General features: G+C 41.4%; 1 protein-coding gene across 6 annotated transcripts in view; it reads right to left on the reverse strand.

Moving 5' to 3' along the window:
* Window positions 1–23924, reverse strand: part of SPTY2D1 (SPT2 chromatin protein domain containing 1) — a 31021-nt gene extending 7097 nt beyond the window's left edge. Inside the window, exons 1-7 of one of the 6 annotated variants that reach the window (XM_074841843.1) lie at window positions 23697–23849; window positions 13860–13974; window positions 9776–11557; window positions 8821–8977; window positions 8087–8164; window positions 5825–5931; window positions 2303–4599 (exon numbers count right to left, since the gene is read on the reverse strand). In XM_074841843.1, coding sequence (XP_074697944.1) covers window positions 5835–5931; window positions 8087–8164; window positions 8821–8977; window positions 9776–11557; window positions 13860–13974; window positions 23697–23756 — 2289 coding nt within the window. In that variant the 5' untranslated portion in view covers window positions 23757–23849 and the 3' untranslated portion in view covers window positions 2303–4599; window positions 5825–5834. The other 5 variants (XR_012625379.1, XR_012625378.1, XM_074841844.1 and 2 more) reach the window with 5 other exon arrangements.
* Window positions 23925–25746: the final 1822 nt, after the last annotated feature.

Here is a 25746-nt window from a genome sequence, read left to right on the forward strand (position 1 = left end):
CAAGTTTCCTCACAAAACCCAAACTGGCTTCAGCTCTGGAAATATCATGAGTAAGGACATTATTTATCTGTGTTCACCTTTGTTCTGAACAACCAGTAAGTCACCTGTGTGTGTGAACTAGACTGCAATCACTTTATGCATCATAACTATCAGTTTAAAAGCACTATCCAACCACAGCTAGATTTAAACCAGCAGTTTTGAGGTAAATCAGATCTCATTGCCAACTGCATACAGCAGCAAACAGTCTTCCACAAAATAGTTAATTTTTCCTGCAAGTTTCAGCGTCTCTCACCCTGCTCCTAAACAGGGCTCCCCATCGCCCTGGGCCACATCACACACTATGCTCTGCCATCACCGCATTCCCTTTGTACACCCAGCTAGCAAACAGAAGCCAGGTTAATAAAGGGTTTGCTGGTTCATTCATTTTGGCTGGGGGAAGAGGGTTGTTAACGACAGCACGTCACTCTGCATGAACTCTGAAGATTCACCTTATGTGAACGGGCTGGCTCTCTATGCAGCATTTATGGCCACACTTGACACCACTGTAGAGGTCTCAGAAACAGACTTCCTGCACGTTCCATAGAAATCAAGAGCCCGATAAAGTGGATTGACTCACATTAGCACCCCTGTGCGCAAAAATAATAAGCGCAGTCCCTGATGCAACGCAAGAGCTGGAAGAAGCTGGCAGGGAGAATTATTGTGATAGGGAGTTGAGGACAGATCCACAATAAACATCACACATCCTTAGCTGTATCATTCAAGGCAGCTAGTTACCTCTCACAAAGAAGTCCACAGAAGAGGTTAAATACATTGAGAAGCACATGTAAGGCACTCAGATATCCTTTTACACTCAGTGTGTGCATAAGTGTGCTCTCACTTACTCCAAGTGCACTGTAAAACCTGGAACACTACACTCAAAGTGTTTTTCAACTCAGAATCAAGCCCATTCCTTTAAAAAAAAAAACAAAAACAAAAACAAAACAAAGCTCTTGATTCTCTTTAAATTGTCAATTGCTTTCAACTTTCACACACACAGTATGATAGGAGATGGCATCAGATACTTTGCTTTCCTCAACTGAGGAATGTTGAGAAACTGGGTAGAAGTTGCATCTAACATACAAAAAAATTTATGCATTTGCCAATGCAGGGAAAGGATATTGGTAAAAACCAGCACTCCCACAAAGAGCTGAACAGAGAAAATCCCCAAAGCAAATTAAGCACCAAATGGTTTGGGAAAACAAAACCGTTCATCAGTTGTGGACAGAGAAGTTAGGACTAAACTGGTGACATGTTTCATTACTTTGGGAACCTCTTCTGTCTTTAATTTCATCCCACAAAGTATGTTAAGCATGATATGTCACAGGCTTTTTGGATCCCTAGGCTCATAGCAAAATAAATGTTTCCATATGCATTTGAAGTGGTAAGAAAAAGCTATCTATGGGATAACTAAGCTGCAGTTCTGTCTCGTGGAACTAAAATGTTATTTCAAATGTTACAACTAAAAACTGCCCTCAAATGAGGGAAAACTGTAATTATTTTTTTCCAAACCTGAGTAATTTTATGGCTTCCAGAGTAGTACAGCTTTACTGGCTGGATTAAGGTAAGTCCACATAGAATCACCCTCCACCTGAACAGAATATATTTGCTTTGAAGTAACTGTTAATGACTGATTGCAGCTATAAAGATACATTAAAAATATCGAGGGAATTCCATACAAGGTAATTCCAAACACAGGAGGATTTTTATTTTTTTAAGCACAAGAGTGTGCAAGCGTTGCTGTTTCAAAGGACAGGCAGACGGGCTCACTTTGATGTGCGTTCATTTATCTCTTTGGAAGTGGGTCGCCACACTAGCTGGTTAGAACAGTCACTGGTATTTACCTCCAGCTGTTGAAGCAGTAAACCACTGCACAGGAGACAGCAAGTGAGGAGGTTCAGATTCTGAGAATCCAAGAAAGATGGTGCTTGTGAAACTGCAGGATGAAACACCACACTCCAAATGGGAGAGATTAAAGGCAACTGACACACTTGTATATATTATCATTCCAGAATACATGTACCTGCAAATATATATTATGTCACAAGCCTAAACTGCAAGAGGCACCAATAATTTTCAGATCTTTTCTGAATGCTTAAGTGACTCCATTAATATTTCACACATTCTTGCTGGCTGCATCAGAACAAGAGAACAATCCTTGGAGAATATTCAGCCTACTGCTGTTGTATGTGACAGCTCAGAGGAAACCAACAGAAGAGAATTGTGAAAAATCTTCCATAAAGTAAACCAATGAGAAATAGCAGTAAAATGTTTAATGCCTGTAATTTATTGTATACATACTCTGCAAAACTTATATGCATTTGGTGTGTGCAAAAGTATACACTTTCTTGACAGCACCAGAGAACAGTTAAGCTATGTACGAGTTTTCAACCTGATTTGTCACATTGTGTAAAAAGACATTGTGCACAAATGGTATCCCCAAAGAAAAAAAAATCATTGGCTAAAACTAGAAGCACCCTTATTTACACACTAACACTTTAATATTGCATCACACCCACTCACCAAAATAAATAGAAGTACATTCATCACAATTTAAACACCAGTCTCTCCATATATTTATTTTCTTTCTGACATGTTTTGGTCTCCAGAAATATGCTATATCTAGAAATATGCATCAGCTACTAGATTATGTTACAAAATGCAAAAAAAATAGAAAATTAGTTTTCCTGGACAATATTTTGGACTTTACACAAAAATAAATCCAGATTTCCATAGAGATCTCATATACTTCTCGAAAGAATTTTATTTTAAAGCACAGCACAGAGTTGCACACTAAGGCTTCCTGTGATATGCAAAACCCTGGCCTCCAAAAGACATTGCTGTAAAGTGAAATACAGCTCAAGTGTAAATACAAGACATTTTCAAAAAGTAGTCATCAATAGAAAGTGCCCTTCATTTGATTTAGCATTAGCAGTAAAGAAGTAGCTACTGTAATTGTGCAATCAAAGCCAGACCTGGAAGGGTTTCATGAAAAGTATGTCATTTCACACTATCAAGTTTAAGGATATAGAATCTGAGATAGCAGAAACCGACCAACCTTTTTATACTCCTACATTCATTATTTTTTGACACAATTTAGTAAAAAAGGCACATTATCAAACAGTGAATTAAAAATCTAAAAACCAAACCAGAATTTCATTAAACACAATTAAATTGTTAGCTTAACATCAAATCCTCATAAACCAATATAAGCATTCTTCCAGTTTTTAACTTCAAATTCAGATGCACTTTGGACAAGTACTGAAGTACTCGTTAGATTAATACTGTTAATCTGGCAAACAGTAAACATTTTTGGATACAAGGTCAGGAATTGAAAAACAAAAATTTAGTTCCTTCCTAGCTGATTTACAAATAGGCAGCAAATGCAAACACATTAAAACCCAAACATTTGTACAAAATTTGAAAACCATTAGCATCCCATGCCAATTGAGAGAATACTTCTTGACTGTAAAATTACAAATGCATCCTTGAGTAATTTTGCATATGAAATAGACAATATTTATGCTATGATCACTGTGTGAAGAAACAGTTATACAGTGTCTTAGGGAGGCTAGCAGAGTACATTCCAGTCACCATCTAAAAGACAAATGACAAAGTGCTTTACAGATTAAGAAATTTAACTGATCTTGCATGGTTAAATAATCAGAAAGTGGTGAAATAATCAGATTTTATTTAACCTATATTTATCTGAAATGCAGATTTCCCAACTGAATCAATCTTGAATTACTGTATTTCTTTTGCTTCATTTTCCCCAACCAGGCAGGAAGTTGCTCACAGCTGATATAGCTGTCTGGGCTGACAGACCTAGAGCCTTTCTCCAGCTAAAAGCAATTAACAAGTAAAAAAAAAAACCAGTAACTTGATCACGGTCCCAGTGTTGTCTTAAATGGGTAATTCTAGGAACTACAACAGAAAATTTTAGATGGTCCCAATGAAGTAGAGTGCATACAACACACTTCTAGACAAGCAGTGAGGTTACACTATCTTGCATGGTCTCAAGCGCATACACTGAGAAACAGTTTTTGTTAGTTCATATAGAAAGTTAAAAATACAGAGGAGCAGCAATTCTTCATCCGGGCTCCCTGTCAGCTAATACTGAATTAGTTTATAGAATCTATCCCAATAGCTTACTCATGTCATTGTTTACTGAGGCAGTGAAATGCTACACCATCGAGAAAACATTTTAAAAAGGCAAATCTGTTTTTTCTTACATTAAAAGTCAGATGTTTAAACTTCAGCAGCTTCCAAGATTGTTCCTTACAGGTTGCTATCTGAACTGCTTCCTAGAAGCAGCACTGTTAAGAATAGTCCCCTCATAGGAAAGGTTCCTTTGTTGTTTTTCTACAAGGTAATTTTTCCTTTTCATTTCTTTACTTCCCCACACCCCCAAAACCACCACCCAAAGCCCTTTTTGTACTTTTCCAAGTACTTCCAGCATTAAAACATAAGAGCCTCAGGAGCTGAAGCCAGAGGTACTATCAGTGGAGTCCTGGAGCTTGAGGCAAAGCTGAGTCATCATACTGGTGAGCTTTGAAGGGCAACCTGGGGAAATCAAAGTAGATGCAACACCAGATTTGAGCTTCAGACTGTCAGTACAACTCCTGTAGACTTACATGAACCCTGTGCTGATTGTAAACAAATTCAGTTACTGAAAGAAACAGTCTTTTAAGTGCATAGTTAGAAATAATGTGCAAATATGGGCAGTAAGGTAAGTAACTGAACTAACTCTCCTGCACATAACAGTTTAGATTTTTTGGCTTGATGAAATTAATCACAAGTATTAACTAGTTAACAGGAGGTTGTTAATATGGAAGAGCTGCAAATACATTCTAACAAAACTTAATTCTGATGTGCTTTCTAAATAGTAAGCCTAATTAGATAAATGACTGCTTCACATTTTAAATCATTTAACACATCGGATGTTTAATGCAAGAAAGAACATGTGCATCGTACACGATTTGTAAAAGCAGCAGAAGCTGTTAAACAAATGTGAAGATTTACAGGGCAGGAAAAGAATTCCCAAGCTTATGCTTGAGCCCAAAAGCACAAGTTACATACAGACACTAGAAATTCCTGTTTTCAGGGTGTGTATCCTACTGAATTAGATTGGCATTGGAATTCCAGACACAGCAAAAGCCAACATAATCTTTTGGCTGTATCTATAACTGTACAATTTGCAAATGACATGCACTTTTCTGTTTAGAAATAAAGAGGTTCAAATTATTTTTATGGGTCCTCAAATCAGAAAATATGCAGCACTTTATTGCTTTGAACATCTGTGGCAACGGCTGAATTTACACCCAAGCTGCTTCTGTACAGATGATGACATTTCAGTACTTTGAGGCGCAAGTTGGGAGACAGAGTAGAATATAAAGCAATTTCTCTAAGTCTCAAGAAATATCTGGGACAAGAATGCTATTCCTTTCTTTCAAGTGAATGCAAAATCGGTTTACTGGTATATGGGCCCACACAGTTCCAAGTCAGTGCATAGCTAGTCAATATTTCTGCTGGCATCTTGAACTGGTTTAATCAATGGAAACATCTATTAATTTTATTCCACTTAATATGCATTAGTGCATTAATTTCTTCATAAAAAACCAACCCTGGCAAGTATTAAAAATAAATATCTTATTTAGGTCAAACTAAAGCCTTGCTTTTCAGTACTTTAATCCCTTTAAATATTCTTTTGCCCTCTAACAAGCAAATGGAAACTGAAGTAGAATAAGAGATGTATGGAGGCAGAGGGTAGCAGAAATAAAGTCAACACCGTAAGTCAGTTAACGTGTCCTCAGCTTCTTAGACTGTCTCTTGCGTTTTAATTCTTCTTCTTCCCGTCTCAATTCTTCTAAGTCCTCCTGAACACCGAGTCTCAAGCTGCCAAATAAGATGAAATTCTTTACACACTGCTACTCAGGAAATGTGAAATTTGACTTCCACCCCTCCCCCAAGAAAAGCAATCCTAAAATTATTACAGCTGATTTGAGCAAAAATTTTGGATCAGTTCAACAATCATAAATCTCCTTTAATTATAGCAAGAATACAGCTTTAAGAAAACAAATAAAAGATTTTATCATTAGATTAGAATTAAATCTTTTGAGGGAAAAAATATTTAAAACTTTTGTTTAAAAAAAAAATCAAGATTGTGAAGAAAAATGATTTTAACATGAAAGGCCATTTTTTTTCCAAAAAGCTACTGCTGAAACACATCCATCAATTCTTACCAACGTAACTTACATACAAGTCATAGTAGGATTGACTCTCATCAACTTCTGAGAGCTGACCAAACCTTTTACATTGGCAAGGGAGTCAATGGATATGTCAAACAGTAGAGAAGCAAAAGATTTTGTTGCAACTTCCTGGCTCGAGGCACCATTCAGGTCGCTACAAGCACATCGCTCCACCCTCAGTCCATCCAGCTGCCGTGACTCTGGTGAACAGGCCCGTGGAAGAGACTCTGCTAACACAGCCTGTTCTAGCTACGTCCCCGCGTAACTCCTTCAGCTTCCGACAAGTCAGTAAGTTGAAAGCAATGCTTAAAACAGTATCTGCAGTCACTGATCTCTTCAATAAATAAGGGCTGGACAGTCTTGCTGGTTTGATACTAGGAATGGGTGTAGCAGAGTTACCATTTTGTGATCAGCTACTGCCTCATTTGCAGCCCTACCAAGTGCATTTGTACATCCATAGTTCATTATGAAGGCACTGTAGCGTGCACCTCAATGCAAAAGGTTCAACCCCGTGACAATGAGGATTCCACTGTTCCGGGCTAAACTGCTCCAGTACTGGCTCTAAAATGCCTTTTATGCCTAAACAAGCATAGCAAAATCATCCTGAATTCAGGAAACTGCAGTTATCCAAATTCAGAATAGAAACAAACACATCAAGGATCTATGTGATAAAACTCTGGCTTGGAGCATCATTTTTCATTTCAACTTAGAACTTAACCGCTGTAATTTTAGTCGGCTTGCTTCGTTAGAAGAAGTTCCTCATTTCAAGGGTCACAAAGCTGTTAACCAAACTCTCAGTGAAAAGTAGCTGAGCGTTGAAAATAGTTAAACCCCATTTTACTGAAGTTTCTTATCTCCCCTTCCTTTATGCTACATGTGCAGTTGAAAGTTAGCCAGGTATTCCACTCTGCAAAACCTCACTCTAGGCCTTCAACAGATAATTCAGCCAATAGCAATGGCACTGTAAAATTCCAGTTACTCCCTCTAACTCCATATAACAGACTATAGGTTTGCATGATCAGCAGCTATTTCCCAGGAGCAAGGAGGAAGATGACTATAACTTCAAAAATATGCAAGTTCCGAATGCTCAAGGCACCTTCTGAATAACAATATAAAAATTTCAGAACAAAAAAGTTGTTAACTCAGTATATTCCAGTACCTTCCATTATCTATAAAAACCTCTTATAACTTTCACAAAGCTTGTTCCACCAGCCATTAAAAACCAAAAATAAAATCAGTTTATGAACACCAGATTTTATAACAGCAATGTAAGAACTGTGCAGGTCTAGAGGCCAATACCAATGGTCAAAGCCAATATGAAAATATAATCTTATTTGAAATCACTGATTACAAAAGTTTGTCAGAGTACTTGGTATATATACATAGAAATACACAAACACATGCACATAAAAACATGTAAGTCTCCTTCCAGATCTCAAACTAGCAGAATATTGTAATGTTTGTGACAAACAGAAGGTTTTAGCATTTCAAATGAAATTTAAAGTATTTTTTAAAAATATTTTTGGGCATAAGTAGGTTTTGGTGTGTTCTTTTTTTGTGACTTTTTTTACAAGTGAAGTTTGTGATGCATGAGAATGAACATACAAGATTTATTTAATTTACAGTACCCACCACTGGCTGGCAGAGTTTCATCTTTACCTAAGCTTTCTTAAAAAACACGGTAAGGCTTATTTACCTCTGCTATAAAAAGCAGCAAATATCCACTGTAACTTAACTTAGACCTGTTACTTGGGCAATAAACAAAATTCATAGTTTCTATCTGAATTTAAATCTGTGCATACCTCCTAGCTTCTTCTTTCTGTTGTTCTCTCCAGCTGCTCTCCATATAACGTAAGGCATAATCACTTTCATCTTTGTATCTGGAAATTAAATATTAGTTTTCAGCACATTAAACCACATGATAATGTACAGCTGAGTTATAAATTCACATCCTTTCTTAGAAAGAACAATTACCTTGCTATACGGATTTTAATGTTTTGAAAGAAGTTACAAGTCTTTTAAACGCTTGCTTTCTTATACCTTATAGTCAGACAAGAGGGAAGTATGTAAATATGCCAAATAAAAGCCTTCATCTTCCAGCAGTTCCTAGTCATACCAAATTAGATCCTCTTACAGAACAGCTAATACTACTGCATTTAGCAGTTCATATTCAGGCAGCTACATCTGATGAATTCTGAAATACCCCACACTGCTATAGAAAGCATTTTAACATCCAATAATAGGAGTTGCTATGAATTATACAGGTGAGACACTGAAGAAGTTGTGTTGTTTTCCAACTGTGTCTTACTGCATCAAATTTTATTGCTCCCCAGAAGAGCATGGCAGGCAGTGTGAAAATTCAAGGTCCCTTCTGCACAGAAGCAGCTATAACGTTTGTTAAATTTCCACGATGCAAAATTATTTTTGGATACCAGCACTTCCCCTATTTCTAAGGCATTTTTATTTGTTGAACTATTTTAATTTCTGTTGTTCTGTTGCTTGTTCTGCAGTATCTTAAAATTGGCATTTTTCTTACCTTTTCCGGTCATAGCCAAATATTTCCCGAATATGTTTTGATATTTCTTCTTGTGGTTCCCCTTCGTCTTCAATGAAATCATCCATTTCAGAGTCATATTCATCATCATCGTCATCTTCTATTTGTCTCTTGTAACTAATAGATGGTCTTCCAAGACCTAAATGACATGGCAGTGAAAAAAATCATTAATTAGTAACATTAATATAACATTAATTTAACAGTGCTTCTCCTTGCTATCTCTTGGGCACTGCCATTTTACAACTCTGGGCTTCCAGCTAGAAAACTTCTGTCTCAAGTTAATGAGCAATTCTCAAAGTCAGTAAAAGCAAATGCTTCCTCTAAGTTGTGCTATAGATGATTACATATCAGTATCACCAACTGCATCCTGAGGAAAATACCAGACAGAATTCTATGTTCTTGATCAGGGTTTTCTAGGCACTTAGTTGCTAGAGTCCAAGCTGCTTGTTCCTGCTAAGAAACAATTTTTTAGAACCGCTTGCTTACTGATAACATGAATTAGCCAAAACACTTAAATATCAGTCACAGATTTGCTGTGTGGTTTTAATTTTGTGTACCACATTAAGCACCTATTAAGACACTATGAAATTTTAAAGACTAAGCATAATTAAGCAATGCAGGAACTGAATCCTTCAATTCTTTTCCTTCTAAAGGTATTCAAATACCAACATCCATCACAGGCTGCTTAGTTCTCTTTCATGTAATACTTCACACCCCAGGCCCGTAATTCAAGGAGTATGAGCACAGGTAAAAAGTTGCAAAGCAGAAAAAAGCATTCTACTGTTAAATGTACTCTTCAAAAGGCAAGCATGCTATTTCATCTAAGTCTTCCTAATTGATCTGTAATTGTCAAAGACCCTCAGTGACCTCAACTCAGACATATATAAAAATACAAAACAAATAACTAAGTAAAAAGGTTTTCTCTAGAACTTTATACCTTGTGAATGAAACACAGGTCTATGCCCTTGAAAAGATCTCATTCCGTTTATCTGTCCATTGCTAGGTCTCGTGACTAGGTTTTTAGAGGAAATAGTTTCCGATACAACAGTACACTTGGGTTTTACAGCTGTACCCAAGGCGCTGCCTGGTCGCCCAGGCCCTGCGCTTGGGCCGATTCCTGGCCTTCCCGGTCCTGCTCCCAAGCTGCTGCCTGGTCGCTTGGCTCCCTCGCTTGGGCCAATTCCTGGCCTTCCTGGTCCTGTTCCCAAGCTGCTGCCTGGTCGCTTGGCTCCCGCGCTTGGGCCAGTTCCTGGCCCTGTTCCCAAGCTGCTGCCTGGTCGCTTGGCTCCTGTGCTCGGGCCGATTCCTGGCCGTCCTGGTCCTGTTCCCAAGGTGCTGCCTGGTCGCCCAGGTCCAGTGCTTGGGCTGACTCCTGGCCTTCCCAGTCCTGTACCCATGCTGCTGCCTGGTCGCCCAGGTCCTGCGTTTGTGCTGATGCCAGGCCTTCCCGGTCCAGTGCCCAAGCTGCTGCCTTGTCGCCCAAGTCCCGCGCTTGAGCTGCTGACCGGTCGCCCAAGTCCTGCCGTGCTTGAGCTGCCAGCCGGCCTTCCAGGTCCCACGCCTGAGCCACTGCCCAGTCGCGCAGGTCCCTGGCTGGAGCTGCTGCCTGGCCTTCCAGGTCCTGTGGCTGAGCCGCTGCCCAGTCGCCCGGGGCCTGGGCTTAAACCCCTTCCTGGCCTTCCAGGTCCCACACCAGAATTGCTGCTTGATCGCCCAGGTCCTGCACTTGAACCGCCACCTGGATGTCCAGGTCCTCCTTTTCCTAAGCTGCTGCCTGATCGTTTTGCATTGGAGTTGATTCCATGCTGAAGGGCTGTGGTACTTCCTGATTTTGTATGGGCAGAGACCTTCAGGCTGGATTCTTTAGCAGATGGTAGCCTCTGAGCCCCATTGGCCGCTGGTTTTGAGGGTGGCACATGAGAGCTTGAGGCAGACCTTCCAATACCATTGAGAGGTAATTTACTATGACTGCTACCAGTAGAGCTTTTCAAGGAGCCATTTTGTGAGTTTTTTTCTATTTGATCAAATCTGGAGGAAGATGATGGCCGTGAGTGTTTTTCAGTCAATGCTGGTGCTTTGGATTTCTTATCAGTACCACTCATAGATGACAGACTGCCTTTCGGTGTGGAATGTTTATCTACTGAGCTTTTGTTAAGTTTCACATTTACAGATTCTTTCTGAGAAGTCACTTTTTTTGAAGAACTGGATATCCCTGTATTCTTAATCTCCTCACTTCTCTTATGCATTTCTACTCTTCTGTTTTTGCGTCCCAAATACTCCCTCTCTCTCAATTCTTCTGCTGTTCTGGGTCTCTCTTCTACTTTTTTCACTGGTTTTATTTCCACCGGTTCATACTGTTTTTTTTCAGCAAGCCTTAAGAGCTCTGCAAAGTTCAGAGGTGCTGGTGCACTTTTGGGAGGCGCCTTTGGTTTCACTGCAACTTTGGATGGTTTCTCTTCATATTCTTCTTGCTCATGCTCGGAGTCAGTCTGACTGTATTCAAGTTGCTCAGTTTCATCTTCTGTTGCATGCTCAGCCTCTGGGGCCTGAGCAACATTCTCACAAGTCCTCTTCTTTTTAGGCTTCTCTTCAACAGGAATGCCATTATAGCCATAAAAATTGTCCTTTGTTCGTGAGGCCATAGCTCTTGCCTTTCTGTCATGTTTCATTTCAATACGCCTAGCCAAGAGCTCTTCTTTCTTTCTTCTTTCTTCCAGTGCTGTAAAAGAAAACCAGGAGAAAGTTATGCAAAAGAACTACTTTTTATTTCCATTTCTTCCAAACTGATAAACCATTTAAGACAGTAATTTAAGGGTATCTGGCTAACAGCTATTCAAAATAGACCAGAAAGTGATCAGATGTATGCCAACAGGGCAAGGTAACCCACCTCCATCAGCTACTCCAACAAACCAAGGTGAACAATTAACTCAAATGCTACTATTACAAAACCCACTCAGGCGATTCAACCAAAGCAGCTCTCCAGAATGCCATGCAAACTAAGGAGAATTACTGTGTGAGGAAGTACAGGACTTATGGGGGATCTCTGGGTAATGGAAGGAGTTCTGAGACTGAGCAAGAGAATTTTGAGACCATACAGAATTTACCATCAGATGTTTAAAGGAAGATGAGGAAAGGGAAGGAATCAGAGAGCACTGGGGTGAGATAAGAAGTGGAAAACAGGTGGGGTGTAGAGGGATGCAGGGGAGAGACAGAAGCAGCCAGCCACAGATAAGCAAGCTGCTGGGTCACTACATTTTGTCTGGTAGAGCCCTGTGCCCTACCTCCACAGTCTGTTCTATATTCTTACTGAACTGGTTTTAGTTATTTTCTGCATAAGTATGCTCTCTATCTTGAGTCTGTCTGATCTGCTGACAAAATTCAGGCTGAACTAGCTAGTGAATAGGATGAGAGGTCTAAACGCCAGATACTGGAGAGACCAAGGGAATGGGGGCCAAATACCAGAAAGACTCAGGAAAAGCATCAATTCCTTGAAAATGGATTGGGCTACTCATGCTTTGGGTGCCTGTAAGGTACCATCCCCTGCCTATGTTATTCTGTTGTCAAGGGCCGTGACTGTACAGTGAGCACGCATGCATGCCCACATGGAATTCATGCTCAGTCTTGCGTCTGGCTGGACCTGGCAGCAGGCTCATGACTAGCCCAAGAGAGGAGGAATACCCTGGGCCATCCAGTCCATCAGATTTGGTTACCTTTAACAAAACATTAACATCAGAAGCAATGCAGTATTAGTTTATTCTACAGGCTATTTAAAAGAAAGATAATACAGTGGAAGACCTGTGGCTCAAATAAAGCCTCTGCCATACAAATTTAAAATTCAGGCTGTATCAATATGCTAGATTAAGATACAACAACAGGAACTCTTACCATTTTTCCACCCAGATAAAGCTTTTCAAAGTCAAGCTACCAGAAGTCCAGATGGTTTCTTGCAATCTCTCTTCACCTTAAGTACTTCTCTATCTCCAACAGTAAATGCTAGAGTAACTGATTAATATTTAATGCCTTAGGAAAGCATGCAAACATCCCTAGTCCTTACTTAATCCTGGCTTTTCCTTAGCATCAGTTATGTACATCAATTCCAGAAACAGATGCACAGCTGTATTTGCAAGAGCTTTGAATAAGGTGACAAAGTCTCAAAGAGTCAATGAAAGTCTCCCATAGTGTAACTTGTAACTCCCCGAAACAAGGCCTGAGGGAAGCATAAACAATGGCAAGAGGGGAGACCTGGTAAAGATAAGGGATGGGGGGGAGGAGGCCCTCCAAGCCAAGGAATGTCTCAAACACTCTCAAGTAATGAAACTTTGGAGTCTGGATAATGCAGGCTTTACGATCAAGGAGCTGATAAGGCTGCCTGGATAGCACAGGATGCAGCTGGAGGAGGGAGCCCTGCGGAGACAGGTTGGTTCTGCTCTGGTGCATCCTGTAAAGTTTCAAGGGCCATCCGTCCGGTGAATGACCTTTGCTTCATTATCAGCAAAATGCATATTAAGGTTGACACCCCTGCATATGCTAATGAAGATTAACAAGATCATGCTAGTTACAGCATCCCATGAAACATCTTCCTCCTCCCCATACATGTGATATGTAGATATGTAGGTCGACCTAGGGGAGGGACCAAGGAAAGTGTGTATAAATTGAGGAGGGACAAGAATAACAGGAGTGAAGACAACGGATGCATCCTTGAACCCTTGTTGGCACAACCAACACAGGAACCTGGACCAGTGATCTCTATTTCTACCTCCATTTCTCTCCCCTTCTCTTTTCCCCCCTTTCCTTGTTAGCATTGAGTAACGCAAGGCATATCATATTGCTTGCCATAATTTGTTACTTAGTCAATTATCATGTATCCAATTAATACATTGCAGGAAATTAATAAATGTTTATGTATGGACTTTGAGACTTGTTTCACTGTTGTCCACTCCATTGCAGATTTACAAATTTAAGTCATTTGTCTCCCTCATCCGAGCAGGACATAACACATAGGAAATATTTTGGACTGTTACCTTTTTTTCTTTTTTCTTCTTCTTGCCGTCTGAGAAATGCTTGCACTGCTGCAGACTCTACACCCTTGACTTTTGGAACCTTTTTGGGAGGACCAACAGCCAAACTGTACCTTTTCTGCAAAGAACAAAGAAATATGTCAGAAAAGTTAAGAAATGTAAAAATCTTAAAAGCTTTTAAAACTGAGGAATTGCATAACAGTCCTGTAGTTGACTTTAAGCAGAGATACAGTACAGAATAAACAAATAATTTCCACTGAAGCTGAGAGTTATGACAGATACACTGGATTCCTAGCTGTACTTTGGTTCAGGCTAAGGCGTAACAGGTCTCACATCCTTGGGGTGAACTTGTGAGCTAGAAAGCCCCTGTACAAAGGAGTGAAGGTGTCCTAAAAAATATTCTGAAAGGTAGTTTCAAAACCCAGAAGTGCAAGATAACCGAAGTACAGAACAGGATACCAGAGCTAAACTGAAGAGATCTATCTTGTCTGTGCTATTGACTAGCAGCCAAGCACTTCACCCTATAAATATTACGATCAGGATGGGCCCAGTTTGAGTGCTCCCTGAACTGCAGCTGGACTGCACTCCAGGTAACTCTCCCCTTGAGCAGGGATGCCTCTCAGGGTTACCTGAGACTAAGAGATCCTTCCTTACCCAAGGCGTAGAGATCTCTTACCTGCAACAGATCCTCTGTGACTGATAGCATGCTGAAATTAATATTAGGAAACATTACTAATCCATGTAGATACTCAATATTATTGTAATAATTGTATGGATAATGCCATTAGACATAAACTGTTGACCAAGTCCTGGACTAAGATCGGATCCAGTCACACCTAGGCTCCGAAAAGAGTTTAGAAAACAAGGGTGTCCACTCTGAACCTCATGGAAAGGTCCTCCTTACTCTTTGCACCTCCTGTCTCTGTGTGAATCATTCTAACTCAATTCTAACTCAATTTTCCTTTGTATGTTTCTCCCATGCAGTAATTAATAAGGTGACCCTTGCCATCAAACTTACTGAACCTTGTCAAACCACTGTTAAAACTTTGTTAAATGCCATTGAACTTATTGAATTCTGTCAAATTAGTATTTTATCTCAATAAAATATATTGCTGCTTCTCTCTTTTGAGTGAGGTGCATTCCACTCATCTGCAACAAGAGTGCACTCTGCTTCCTGGAGGAATGAACAGGAAACCAGAAGCCAGGTAGGAAAACCAAGAGAAATGAGTAAAATGCACTAGACTGAGAAGGAATGCAACAGCTGCATCAGTAATGGAATAAAAGTATTTCAGTTCAGCTTTGACCAAGCAGGAAACAAAAGCAGACTATAGCACAGGCTGCCAGAGTCTGTTCAATTCCAGACTGGTTTACAGGTCCACTAGAGCTTTCAGCTTTTTTGTGGACACTCATTTCAGTTTCACACTATCTTATTCAGTGAAAATAAATAAATCAACTCAAAAAATGTAATTACTCCAGAAGCTGGAACTGACTGCACCAGCATAATTAGTAGGTTGATCTAAAACCAGTTATGCTGATTTTAGTTCCTGCTGCAGTGATCTTAAACAGAAGACTACTGTACATCAAGGAGTTAGTGATCCACATAACCAGCTGACCTCAACAGGCACAGGCCTGCACTCTACTATACTTATCGAGACAACTGGATGAACTCAGCAAACCAATTGTAACAAAACATGTAGCCCCCACTTAGCACCTGGCAGTTACACCACTTGCATGTGGTATAACATGCCTGGAGAAGGCTCCAGGGAGACCTTACTGAGGCCTTTCAATACTTAAAGGGGGCTCAAAAGGGGACAGACTTTTTAGTAGGGCCTATAGTGATAGGACAAGGGGTAATGGTTTTAAACTGAAAGAAGGTAGATTCAGACTAGCTATAAGGAAGACATGTTTTACAATGAGGGTGGTGAAACACTGGAACAGGTTGCCCAGGGTGGTTGCAGATGTCCCACCCCAGAAACATTCAAGGCCAAGCTGGATGGGGTCCTGAGTGACCTGCTCCAGTTGAAGATGTCCCTGCTCACGGCAGGGGGCTTGGACTAGATAACCTATAAAGGTCCCTTCCAACCCAAGCCATTCTGTGATACTAGGTCTCAGTATAACCTGATGTAAAGTAGCATTTTCATGTAACATCCTTTTGCTTGGCACTGGACATGATAAATAGAGCTGTTTACTTCCAAGAACATCCTATAAAAGCTCTAAACACTACAATGCTGGTGGTGATCCTCACCACAGAGGATTTGCACAGCTTGCCATGTGTAGATGTCTGCCCAGTGCTGTACAATTCAGGGTTCCAGCAGCTGAGCAGATGTAAAGTTATCTATGCTACCCCCTTTTTCCCTTCTCCTGTTATCTCCAGTAAATGTTATTTTAATCAATATGTTAAGAGTCCAAGCACCTTTCTTACTGGGATCTAACATGAACACTTGCACTAGTGTGCTACACCTGTTCTGACATTACCTTTCATAAATGTACCAATTACCAGATTGGGCTTTAGAATGAGAAAATGGAAAGAAAGACAGACTTTTTTGATCTTCTTCCCACAAACAGACTAGAAGATAAATAAAGCAATGAGGAGGTCAGAGAACTTGCAAAAATAAATACAATAGAAGCCAGTTACACCCAGAAGCAGACGGGAAGCAGAAGAATACATTTAGAAAAAAACAACTCTATTTGTGGCTTGAGAGGTTTGGGGGCTTTTTGAACTGCGATAGTAAGACAAATTATAACCTAAACCAAGATCTTCTACACGGAAAGTTAGGATCCTCAAATAAGAGCTGTGAAATACGATCCCAAAGAAAAACAATTATCAATATTAAAAGCACTTCACGAGTCAGTATTCCCATAAATACCCTCATATAGACTTATGAAGCTTAACTAAAAAAATTAAAGTATCTGGTAAAGATGCCTACATGTTTTAAAAGCAATAATCAGCAAGGTAGTAGCATAGCTCCCTACAGATTTCAATATCACCCAATGAAAGCCTTCATTCTAATTTCTGATTCATTGAAACAGCAGCACATGGACAGATCTCTGGACGACTTTAATTACTAACGTGCAAACCCCTACATTATCTTGTATATATATGCACTAAGAAGCAAGGTTCAGAGACTCATTTCTAAAATGCAGCCAAAACACTGGCTCCAAGAAAAGCAGCTACAATACCAGCTATCCGTAGTTGCCTTTAGTAATTTCTGAAACGACTAAAAATTACAAAGATACACCATCCACATCCATTGTAGTAGTAAAACCTGACACATTGCATCATCCCGATAAAAACCTACTACAGTGAAGCTCATTTACCAAGATTCACCTCTGCACAAGAGAGTTCACAACAACCTGAGAACTGATTTTGTAAATCCTTATCAGTTGGAGAAGCTCTGACTGAATTTTTGGTACTTGCAACTGAAATCATTAAAATTGATCATCATTTCTAGGACTATTTAAAGGGTAATAAGATAGCTAGAGCTGGGCTCCTCTTTTCTGGAAAGCCAAGATCCTTCCCTCCCTACCTTGTGTTGTTTACACCAAAAGTATTCCAAGACCTAACCGTTCAGGAAACCCAAACCACGATGCAGTACTGCCTCTCAATTTTTGCTCAGATGTAGCCCATGACTCAGTGGCCCAAAATAATCTGGCATACTCCATCGAAATCGGAACAGATACAGAGGCAAAGCAATCCACGCATTATCAGTGAAAATCCTTTCAGAAAAATGTTGAAGGAAATGAGTGCTTTAGAAACAAATTTGCAGTACTCTGTAGTATACTCATCTTAGTATAATGTCTATGTAAATTACTTTAAACACATCATGTTTTGCCATTGGTAACCTAATCTGGCAAAACTTTGTTGAATTATTCAATTTCTACACTTTTCTTTAAAACAGAGGATATGGTTGGACTCGATCTTAAGGGTCTTTTCCAGCCTAAATGATTCTATGATTTGGAAAGAGTTTTAGGCCTAAGGAGCACCTTTGAAAACTGCTAAACAGCAGGGACAAATGTAGATTGATCTATCCTGTTAGGAAGCTTTATAAAGAATTAAAGTGACGGGGAAGCAGTTTTCAGGCTTTGTTTTGCTGCACTACAACCAACAGTCCTATCCAGGAGCAGGTTTGGAAAGCAGCTTGACAGACACGCTGTTTTCTCACTGCCACTAATATGGTAAACTCTGCAAAATTCAAGATTTAAAAGTCTTTCTATCAGTATCACTTCTTGATATTGACTAACAACTGAAAAAATAGCTAAATGATTCATAAATTAATACCCATTTTCTGTACTGTGAATCATTACTATTGTTGATAAAAGTTTTGTTCACCTTCATTTAGAAATAGCGTAGTCTTTTTACAAGCACCGAACCATGCACATCTGCCACAAGCACTGGTAAAGTGTTTTACATGCAGTGCAAATGAACATGCATCAGATTCCAGGTAAACCAGACAAAATAAGCCAGGGCATGTCACTACTTTATCATCCAAGCAGCAGCTGCACTATTCTGGCTTTTTATAGCTATTGCCAAGTTACTTAAATCAACAGAGAAACAGAAATATGCAGCCTTTGGAGAGAGCAGGTCAAGCTCTTCCCAAACACTGCACTACTCAAGTTGTAAATGTGGATTCTCTCTCTGGGCAGCACCTAGTGACACCTCTAACTGAATACTGCTGAGATACACAAAGTCGGAACTGCTTTACCCAAAGAAAAACAAAGGCTGTGCAAGTGCCTTTCTTCAACTGTCTACCTGCAAGAATTAGCAAGTCTTCTTTTCCTACCAGTGAGTAGTATTTCTCCTGAGGTTTCTCATTTTTTTACCTTAATCTCTCCAAATCTTGCCATTAACTACCTACCCAATAACCAGCTCTCCCTGAATCTAACAGCACTTTAAGAGTATCATGGAAAGTCTATTACAGTGCAAAATCTGGTTTTTCAGTTACAGACAGCATAAACTGTTTCAGTGGGCCACCTAGCATATGAAGTTACATGACTGACAAAGCAGCAGATTCTTCTCTGAAAAGTATACCTCAAAGCAAAAAGACAAGTCAAAAAAGATTGGTATTAAGATGGTAAATAAATTAACCCACCAGGCTGTATGTACCTATACACTCACACACGCATACTAACTTTTGAGATATATACATCAGATATAGTTTATATACATATAAGCAAGACATCCATCCCTTAAATGCAGAGTGCCAGTGCCTAGGAGTCAGCCTTGGCCAGAGGCAAGCTCCGGGTCACAAGTTTAACTGTGTAATCTGCAACCAAGGTTTTGCTCTTAAATCACTTTCTTTGAAACGTGGCACACAATCCCCATACAGTTGCAGCTGTTTGGATGTCACCATTCAAATGCCAAATCTTGGACTGTAAAACAGATTTTATAAAATAACTGTAAACTTTGTGGCATCCAAAGGAAGCCCCAAAAGGTCTAGACCAAATAGCAGACTCAGACACGAGCAACAGAAGTAGCATTGCCTTTAAGGATGATCAATGTTTACACAGGTAGCAATGCAAGATAGGAGTGATCAATTCTGCCAAAGCTGGTTCTCAAGGAGAGCACCTGTGCAACTAATCATGGTGCTATGGGCTTGCACATGCAATGTAAAGACAATTCCACTTGTGCTGTCCAGTATGGGCAACTTGCAGAGGTTCTCACAGGTGGGGTTTTTTTGTTTGCTTGTTTTCTTGTTCTTCCTTACCATTCATCAAGACACATAGCCCTCTCCAATGGGAAGTCCCTGTTTTCCCCTAAATACTCTTCGGGGGTGTAACTTTCTGATAACATCACTAATGTTTCATTCACCCACTTAAGCCAAATCTACATCCTCGTTTGTGTGACTCCTCTCTCACTGTCCTAACACTAGTTCCTCAAAAGGCAGCTTTCCAAACTTTAAGTGGTCATTTATGCTGCCCAGGGGCCTCTGCTATCACCCTGTGCTGGTACTTCCAAGGTGCAGTCTTGTCACTGTCCTCTGTGCACACCACGCTGGGGTTACCAGTGGCTCACTCTGCAGTTAGACTTTCTTAGAATATGTGCACATAATGCTACCAGGCATGCTTAAATTGGTTTGCTTCTCTTCATGTTCTAACAACCCCTACCAAGAGAAAGGCTTTACTGGTAAGAGCATTTTAACTATCAGCTCACACTGTTCTCATCTCCCAAAACCAATCTAACAGGGTTATACATTTTACTCCTAAAAATGCAAAATAATTTTCTTAAGATTTCGCAGCTGCTGCCCCAACACCCAAGCTGAACCATTAACTAAAAAATTGAGAAATTTCTTCTGTTAGATGTTGCTTCACACTGTAAAAAAATTACTAAAAAGCATACTTTATGCTTTCCTTTCTATAGTGGTAAGGTGGTCTCCACGTTCATCTGCTTATGCAAAAAGAGACCAGGAATAGGAAAAGCTGAAAGTTTGACACATTTTCATCAGTGTTTGCAAGTGCCTGGAATTTAACTATCAAGTTCAGAGTAACAGCCCTCCTCACCCCCTGCCAACTTTTTATCTTGCAGTTCTCATGTGGATGTCCATATAATACAAAGCCTTTCTAGCCCTGTTTTGATACAAGTTTTAACTGCATAATAAATGCATGCACACCAATCAAATAGGAGTCTGTTCTACGACAGCAGTCTGTACTTCACAGCCATTCTCTGTTATTTCTCTTGTGGGGCTTCTCTTGCAGATGACAATTTTGTGGGCAGGCTCACAGGGTCCTCTGAACCAACTCTGGGATATTTACTTCGCAAATACTTAATTTCTGGTAGCTACCTGTATCTGTCAACTTTACCGGAGCCTATTTTGTAATAATAATTCACACTCACTATGTATCAGTCTAACATAAAGTCAGACTTCAACAAGTGCTGACGTGGACAACAAGCTGTTTCAGTTTTGGGTCACCTCTTTGTGGTTAAGTGCTCTTCGGTATCTGATTTTTTGTAAGTTCTGAACACCAAAGATTTATCCTCAGTTAAAAGGAGTAGGGAGCTATATGAGATCATTTCTAATAAATTATTAATAAAAATAGAAACAAGGTGAAATAAAAGAATGGACTTGGTTTCACCTCTGCTCAGTGGTTTTTAAAAAAATTGCAATACTATTTCATACTTATTTCATACTTATTATTATTATTTCATATGGAAGAATATCTTCCATAGAAACATCTCAAAGTGCTTCACCACATCCATTATGTCACAAAAACTTGTGGCATAACAGAGTATACCAATTTCACCAAAACCAGAAGAGTGACAAAGTACTTAAATCTTACCAAAATCAACATTAACTCTCATAACTGGTATCATGTCTCAAAGCAAGATCACACTGGATAACTAATGAACTGCTAATATGAACACATGTAATGATATACATACGCACACAATACTGAAGCCCCTATGGAACATTATGTGAGAAAAACTGGGGCTCTTTTCAGCAACTGCTACGAAGATTATTAGCAACACATCATTAATAGTTTATAGACTAGTTCATACATGTACAGTTTTATTTAGAAACAAAACTTGATGCAACTAATAGGGCACTGAAAGGCTGATTTCAGCAATGTTCCTTCTGAATCTGGATTTCCACGGGGAGATGAACAAGCAGATCCATTTTTACAGGGACATGATGCAATACCTGTTTTATGCAGGTCCCTCTTTTACCATAAAAGACCATATTCTTTCTTAAATAGGGTCTTCCTATAGTTTCTACTTTTGAAAGATACATATACTACTTGTGCATGTTACTCTTTTTCATTAAAATAGGCATGGAATATTTAGTGTAGTGTACTGTAGAGTTTAAAATAAACTTCTCAAAGGGAAATTCAGGGGATATGTTGATTAATGCAGGAATTAACATTTATGGAAACCTGTTAACTGTACAGACCAATAAATTTTGTAATTAGTCTGTATGGTATTTTTAATAAAAATATTTAAGATTAATTATATGTTAAATATACATTGAAATATGTTCTGTGAACATATTTTATGTACTAGCTTTAATCTAGTGGAGTTACTTTGATGTCCATTGATCAGAAAACCTCCACAGGCCCTCTTCTGAAGCCCAACAGCTGCAGATAACCTCAAGCAGTGCCAAGCGCAGCTCCACTTTTGCTCAGAGACTAAGGCCAACTTTACAGTTAAAAGCTGCACCACTAACGTGCTAGAACAGCAGGAAACCAAACTGCTTCAGCTATAGATTGAATTGCACTCTCATTCCATGAGTTAATCAGGTAAACAAATCTTAATCCTGCCTTTTCTAAGAAGAGTAACAAAACCCTTATCCATCAAACGAGTAGGACTGCCTCCCTCCACCATCACATCTGCAGTAGGGAACATGCCAGATATTTCATCAATTCATTATCACAGTTTATAAGTATTTATGACAGAAAATAGTGGTACAGTACATTAAAGCTGCATGAGAAAACTAAGGTAAAAAGAAGTTTTAAACATCTAAAGAACTACAATAACCCAGTGACAATTTAGTGGAACAGCTTGTTTTAAGAGTCGTAAAACAGGCATTTCAATATCTTAAAAGAATTTATATATTTCATATTTATGTTACAAACCAGATTCCTATGTAGAGTCAGAGACAAACTAAGTCAGGCTAAATATTAAAGAGTACTTTTTATAGATTTTTAAAACACTACGGAATCTGACAAGTTAAACGTATCTACCATATGGGTGGTCCATATTATCAACTGGTCACATTAGTGAACATTACTAAAGTTTTACTAGTGATATAGGGACTGAGATACTCCCAATTCTAGTTTCTCCATTTCAGCAGTGTCAGAACTAAAGAGTACGCTTTTTTGTTTTTCCTAGTTTATACGAAAAACAACCACCCCTCAATTTACACTGGTTGACATGAGCTAATGATAGAAACGCAGACCTCTGGCACTCTGTTAAAGAACAGACAGGAAAAGTGTTTCCCTAAGCTGGTGGCTACCAAAGAGAAAATATTTTTTATCCAAATAAGCACTACTTATAATTTGGGTCCTGCCAAAGGAATGAAACCAGTATGCTAATGTACCAAAAGGCGAGAGGCCCTTCCTACTGCCAGACTTCATTCAGCCAAGTGGGCTATTTCATACCAAATCAACATCAACTTGATAGCTTGAGTTAAAATACGAACTGCTGAAATAGAGACTTCCGAATAATATCAGTAACACACCAAGTGTCTTTCAGCAATCATCTCCATATAGTTGTTGCAGGCTATTCCTTAGCAATGGATACAAAGGTACTGGACAACTCAGCACATTCATCCAGAACTTGTCATTCTTTGTCTCCGACCCGCATTTGAGACGTGGCAGACTTCTGTTTTCAGAGCAAACAAAAGGACTTATCCGACTTTTAACCACAACCACTACCTTCCCCTGCACCACCGTTTCTGCTCTCGGGATCTCGGGCTTTTCGGCGACCAGAAGGCGCAAACCCCGCCTGCCCCTTCCCCAGCCCTCAGCGTGCCGAGACCTGTTGACAGCCGGAGCCCCGCTTCGCCCCGCTGCGCACAGGCGCCCCGCCAGCCCCCGAAAGCTGCCACCTCCGCCCGGCGAGGCGAAGGGCCCGGTCGCGGGCGGGCCCCGCCAGAGCCAGCCAGGCCCGTCGGCCGGCTCCCTCGGGCGCGTTCCCCTCCCAGGCGGGGGCCGAGGCCCCGGCAAGACCCTCACCGCCCCGTGAGGGGAGCGCGGGCCCCCGCACGGCCCCGACCCGCCGGGAAGCGGCTGGCGTGCGGGCAGCCGGGGCCGCCGCCGCCCCAAAGGCCGCAACGGCCGCCGTGCCCCGGCCTCACGCGTCCCCGTCCCCCCCCCCCACCCCGTCCCAGCCACCCCCGAGCTCACCGGGACCGCGTTGAGCCCCTGCTGCTCCGAGGCCATCATGAGAATATTGCGGAAATCCATGGCTGGCTCGGGCAGGGGGGCGAGGCGGCAGCCGCCCCGCTCCTCCCCGCTCCCCTCCGCGCCCGGCAGAGGCGCCGCCGGCCGCCCCTGCCCCCGCCCGCCCGCCGCGCCGCTCGGCTCCGCTCAGCTTCCGGCCGCCGCCGCCTACCCCTTATATCACCTCGCCTCGCGCCGGCGTCACCCGCCTCGCGCGTCACTTCCTCCGTGACGAGCGCCCGGCCGCAGGAAACGCGTCCGGAGATGGGGGGAGAGGGGCGGCGCCTCTCCGAGAGCCCCAGGGCAGTGGTGGGGCCCGGGGCTGCGCCGGGGGCGGCCTAATAAAGGCCGCGGGGCCGCCCCGCCCCGCCCGCGGCGTTCCGCAGGCAGCTGGTGCCGCGGGGGGCGGAGGCGCAGTTCTGTCCCCCCGGCCGCGCCGCTGCGCACCCTGGTTTCACCCAGAGACCTTATCAACCCCCCGGCCTTGACATAAACATTGCTATGATTATTTTATTTTTCACATATCCGCTCTCGCCGTTTCTGTGCGGTGAGGTGTGGGGGGGTTTGAAGGGGTCAAGCTCTGCGGAGCGACGGCCGGTAGCGTCGAGGCGCTCCCTGGCACCTGCCCCCGTCCCTCCGGAGCTGCTGGCGGGGTCAGCTGCGGCCGCCGGCCCAGCTGCTGCGGGGACAGCGGCCAGGCGGGAATCGGCCACAAAAGAGGAGCGTGTGTGTTCCGCTGCGATCTTTCTTGGCTTACAGAGGCTTGAAAAGCGGTGCCTGGCTCCTAGGGATGTCACTGGGCGGCAGGGTGCTGCGGGCCGCGAGAATGCTGCCTGGTAAACGGGGCCCCCAGGAGCAATGCTGACCTTCGGCGCGGCCGAACAGAACGCTCTGTGTGTCTTCAAATACTTTTCCAAGTCTCTGACAACCCGGAAAATTGTGCAAGAACACCAGCTGACAGGAGACTCTTCCCTTGCATCAGTTGTCAGCTCTCCTCCTGTTACTCTTACCCAAGATCCACCTGACAAAAGTTCCTCTACTCCACACTGCTTCTCACAGAAACCTGGGCACTGAAAGGAAGCTTTTTTCCCTTCATTTTACCCTGCTTCAACATAAATTCTTTTTTAACATTGCTATTACTTTGACTACTCTTCACTTTCAGTTCCTCCAGGTTCCTGCCTTTTCCAGTCTCCCTCTGCCTCTTCACTGCCCTCACTTTATTTTTTCCGTATCTGAAATTCCTTTCTGAGTGTTACAGCCTGGTGTAAAGGTGCCCAGTGTGGCCCTAACGGAGGGGAGGAACAGGACAATTTATTTGAGTGAGGCACTGCACCAGTTAACTGGCAGAGCTTGAACTACAGGAGATCTGAAGTTGTTTCTGTAATGCTTGCTTTGGTATCTCTGCGTGGTACCGCTCTGTGCAGGGTAGACACCCCTGATCTCCCGCTGCTTCCTCTCAGGCCACAGTCCTGATTTAACCCCTTGTCCTGTAAGAACTTAATCTTTCTCTCTCTTCCCCTTTCAATTCTCATCTCCATAAAACACTACACTGACTTTTTACTTCTGACTCAGACCTGGATCACCTCTTCTGGTTTCCGCCCTCTTTACATTATTACTTTCTTTAAATTTTCAGTTTAAGTATTTTTTAAGACTTTCTAGTCAGTCTCCTCACAGGCAGTGAGTGGCTCACTGATTTTTTTCTCCGTTCTGGCATTCTGTGGTACTGTCAAGAAGGATAGGGTGCCATTTTTTTTGTAGTCTTATCTGCCACCCCATCACTGCTGTAATGCTTTAATCAGAATTTCCCTACTCTGTCTTGAATTTCTTGTATCTCCACTGCGCCCTTCCTTGAGAGACCTTTTAGTGTGACTCAGATTCCTGAATGACAACAACAGTATTGAGAGAGTGATGATTGTTGCTCTTTGGCTTTTCTGTTTGCTTACTTTGGTCCGTGTTAGAGTTGGCAGGAATACTTGGCTATGAAATGGGGAGTAAAAATAGGAAATTGAAATAA

Source organism: Strix aluco, chromosome 16 (genome assembly GCF_031877795.1).
Source record: "Strix aluco isolate bStrAlu1 chromosome 16, bStrAlu1.hap1, whole genome shotgun sequence".
Taxonomy (NCBI): Eukaryota; Metazoa; Chordata; class Aves; order Strigiformes; family Strigidae; genus Strix; species Strix aluco.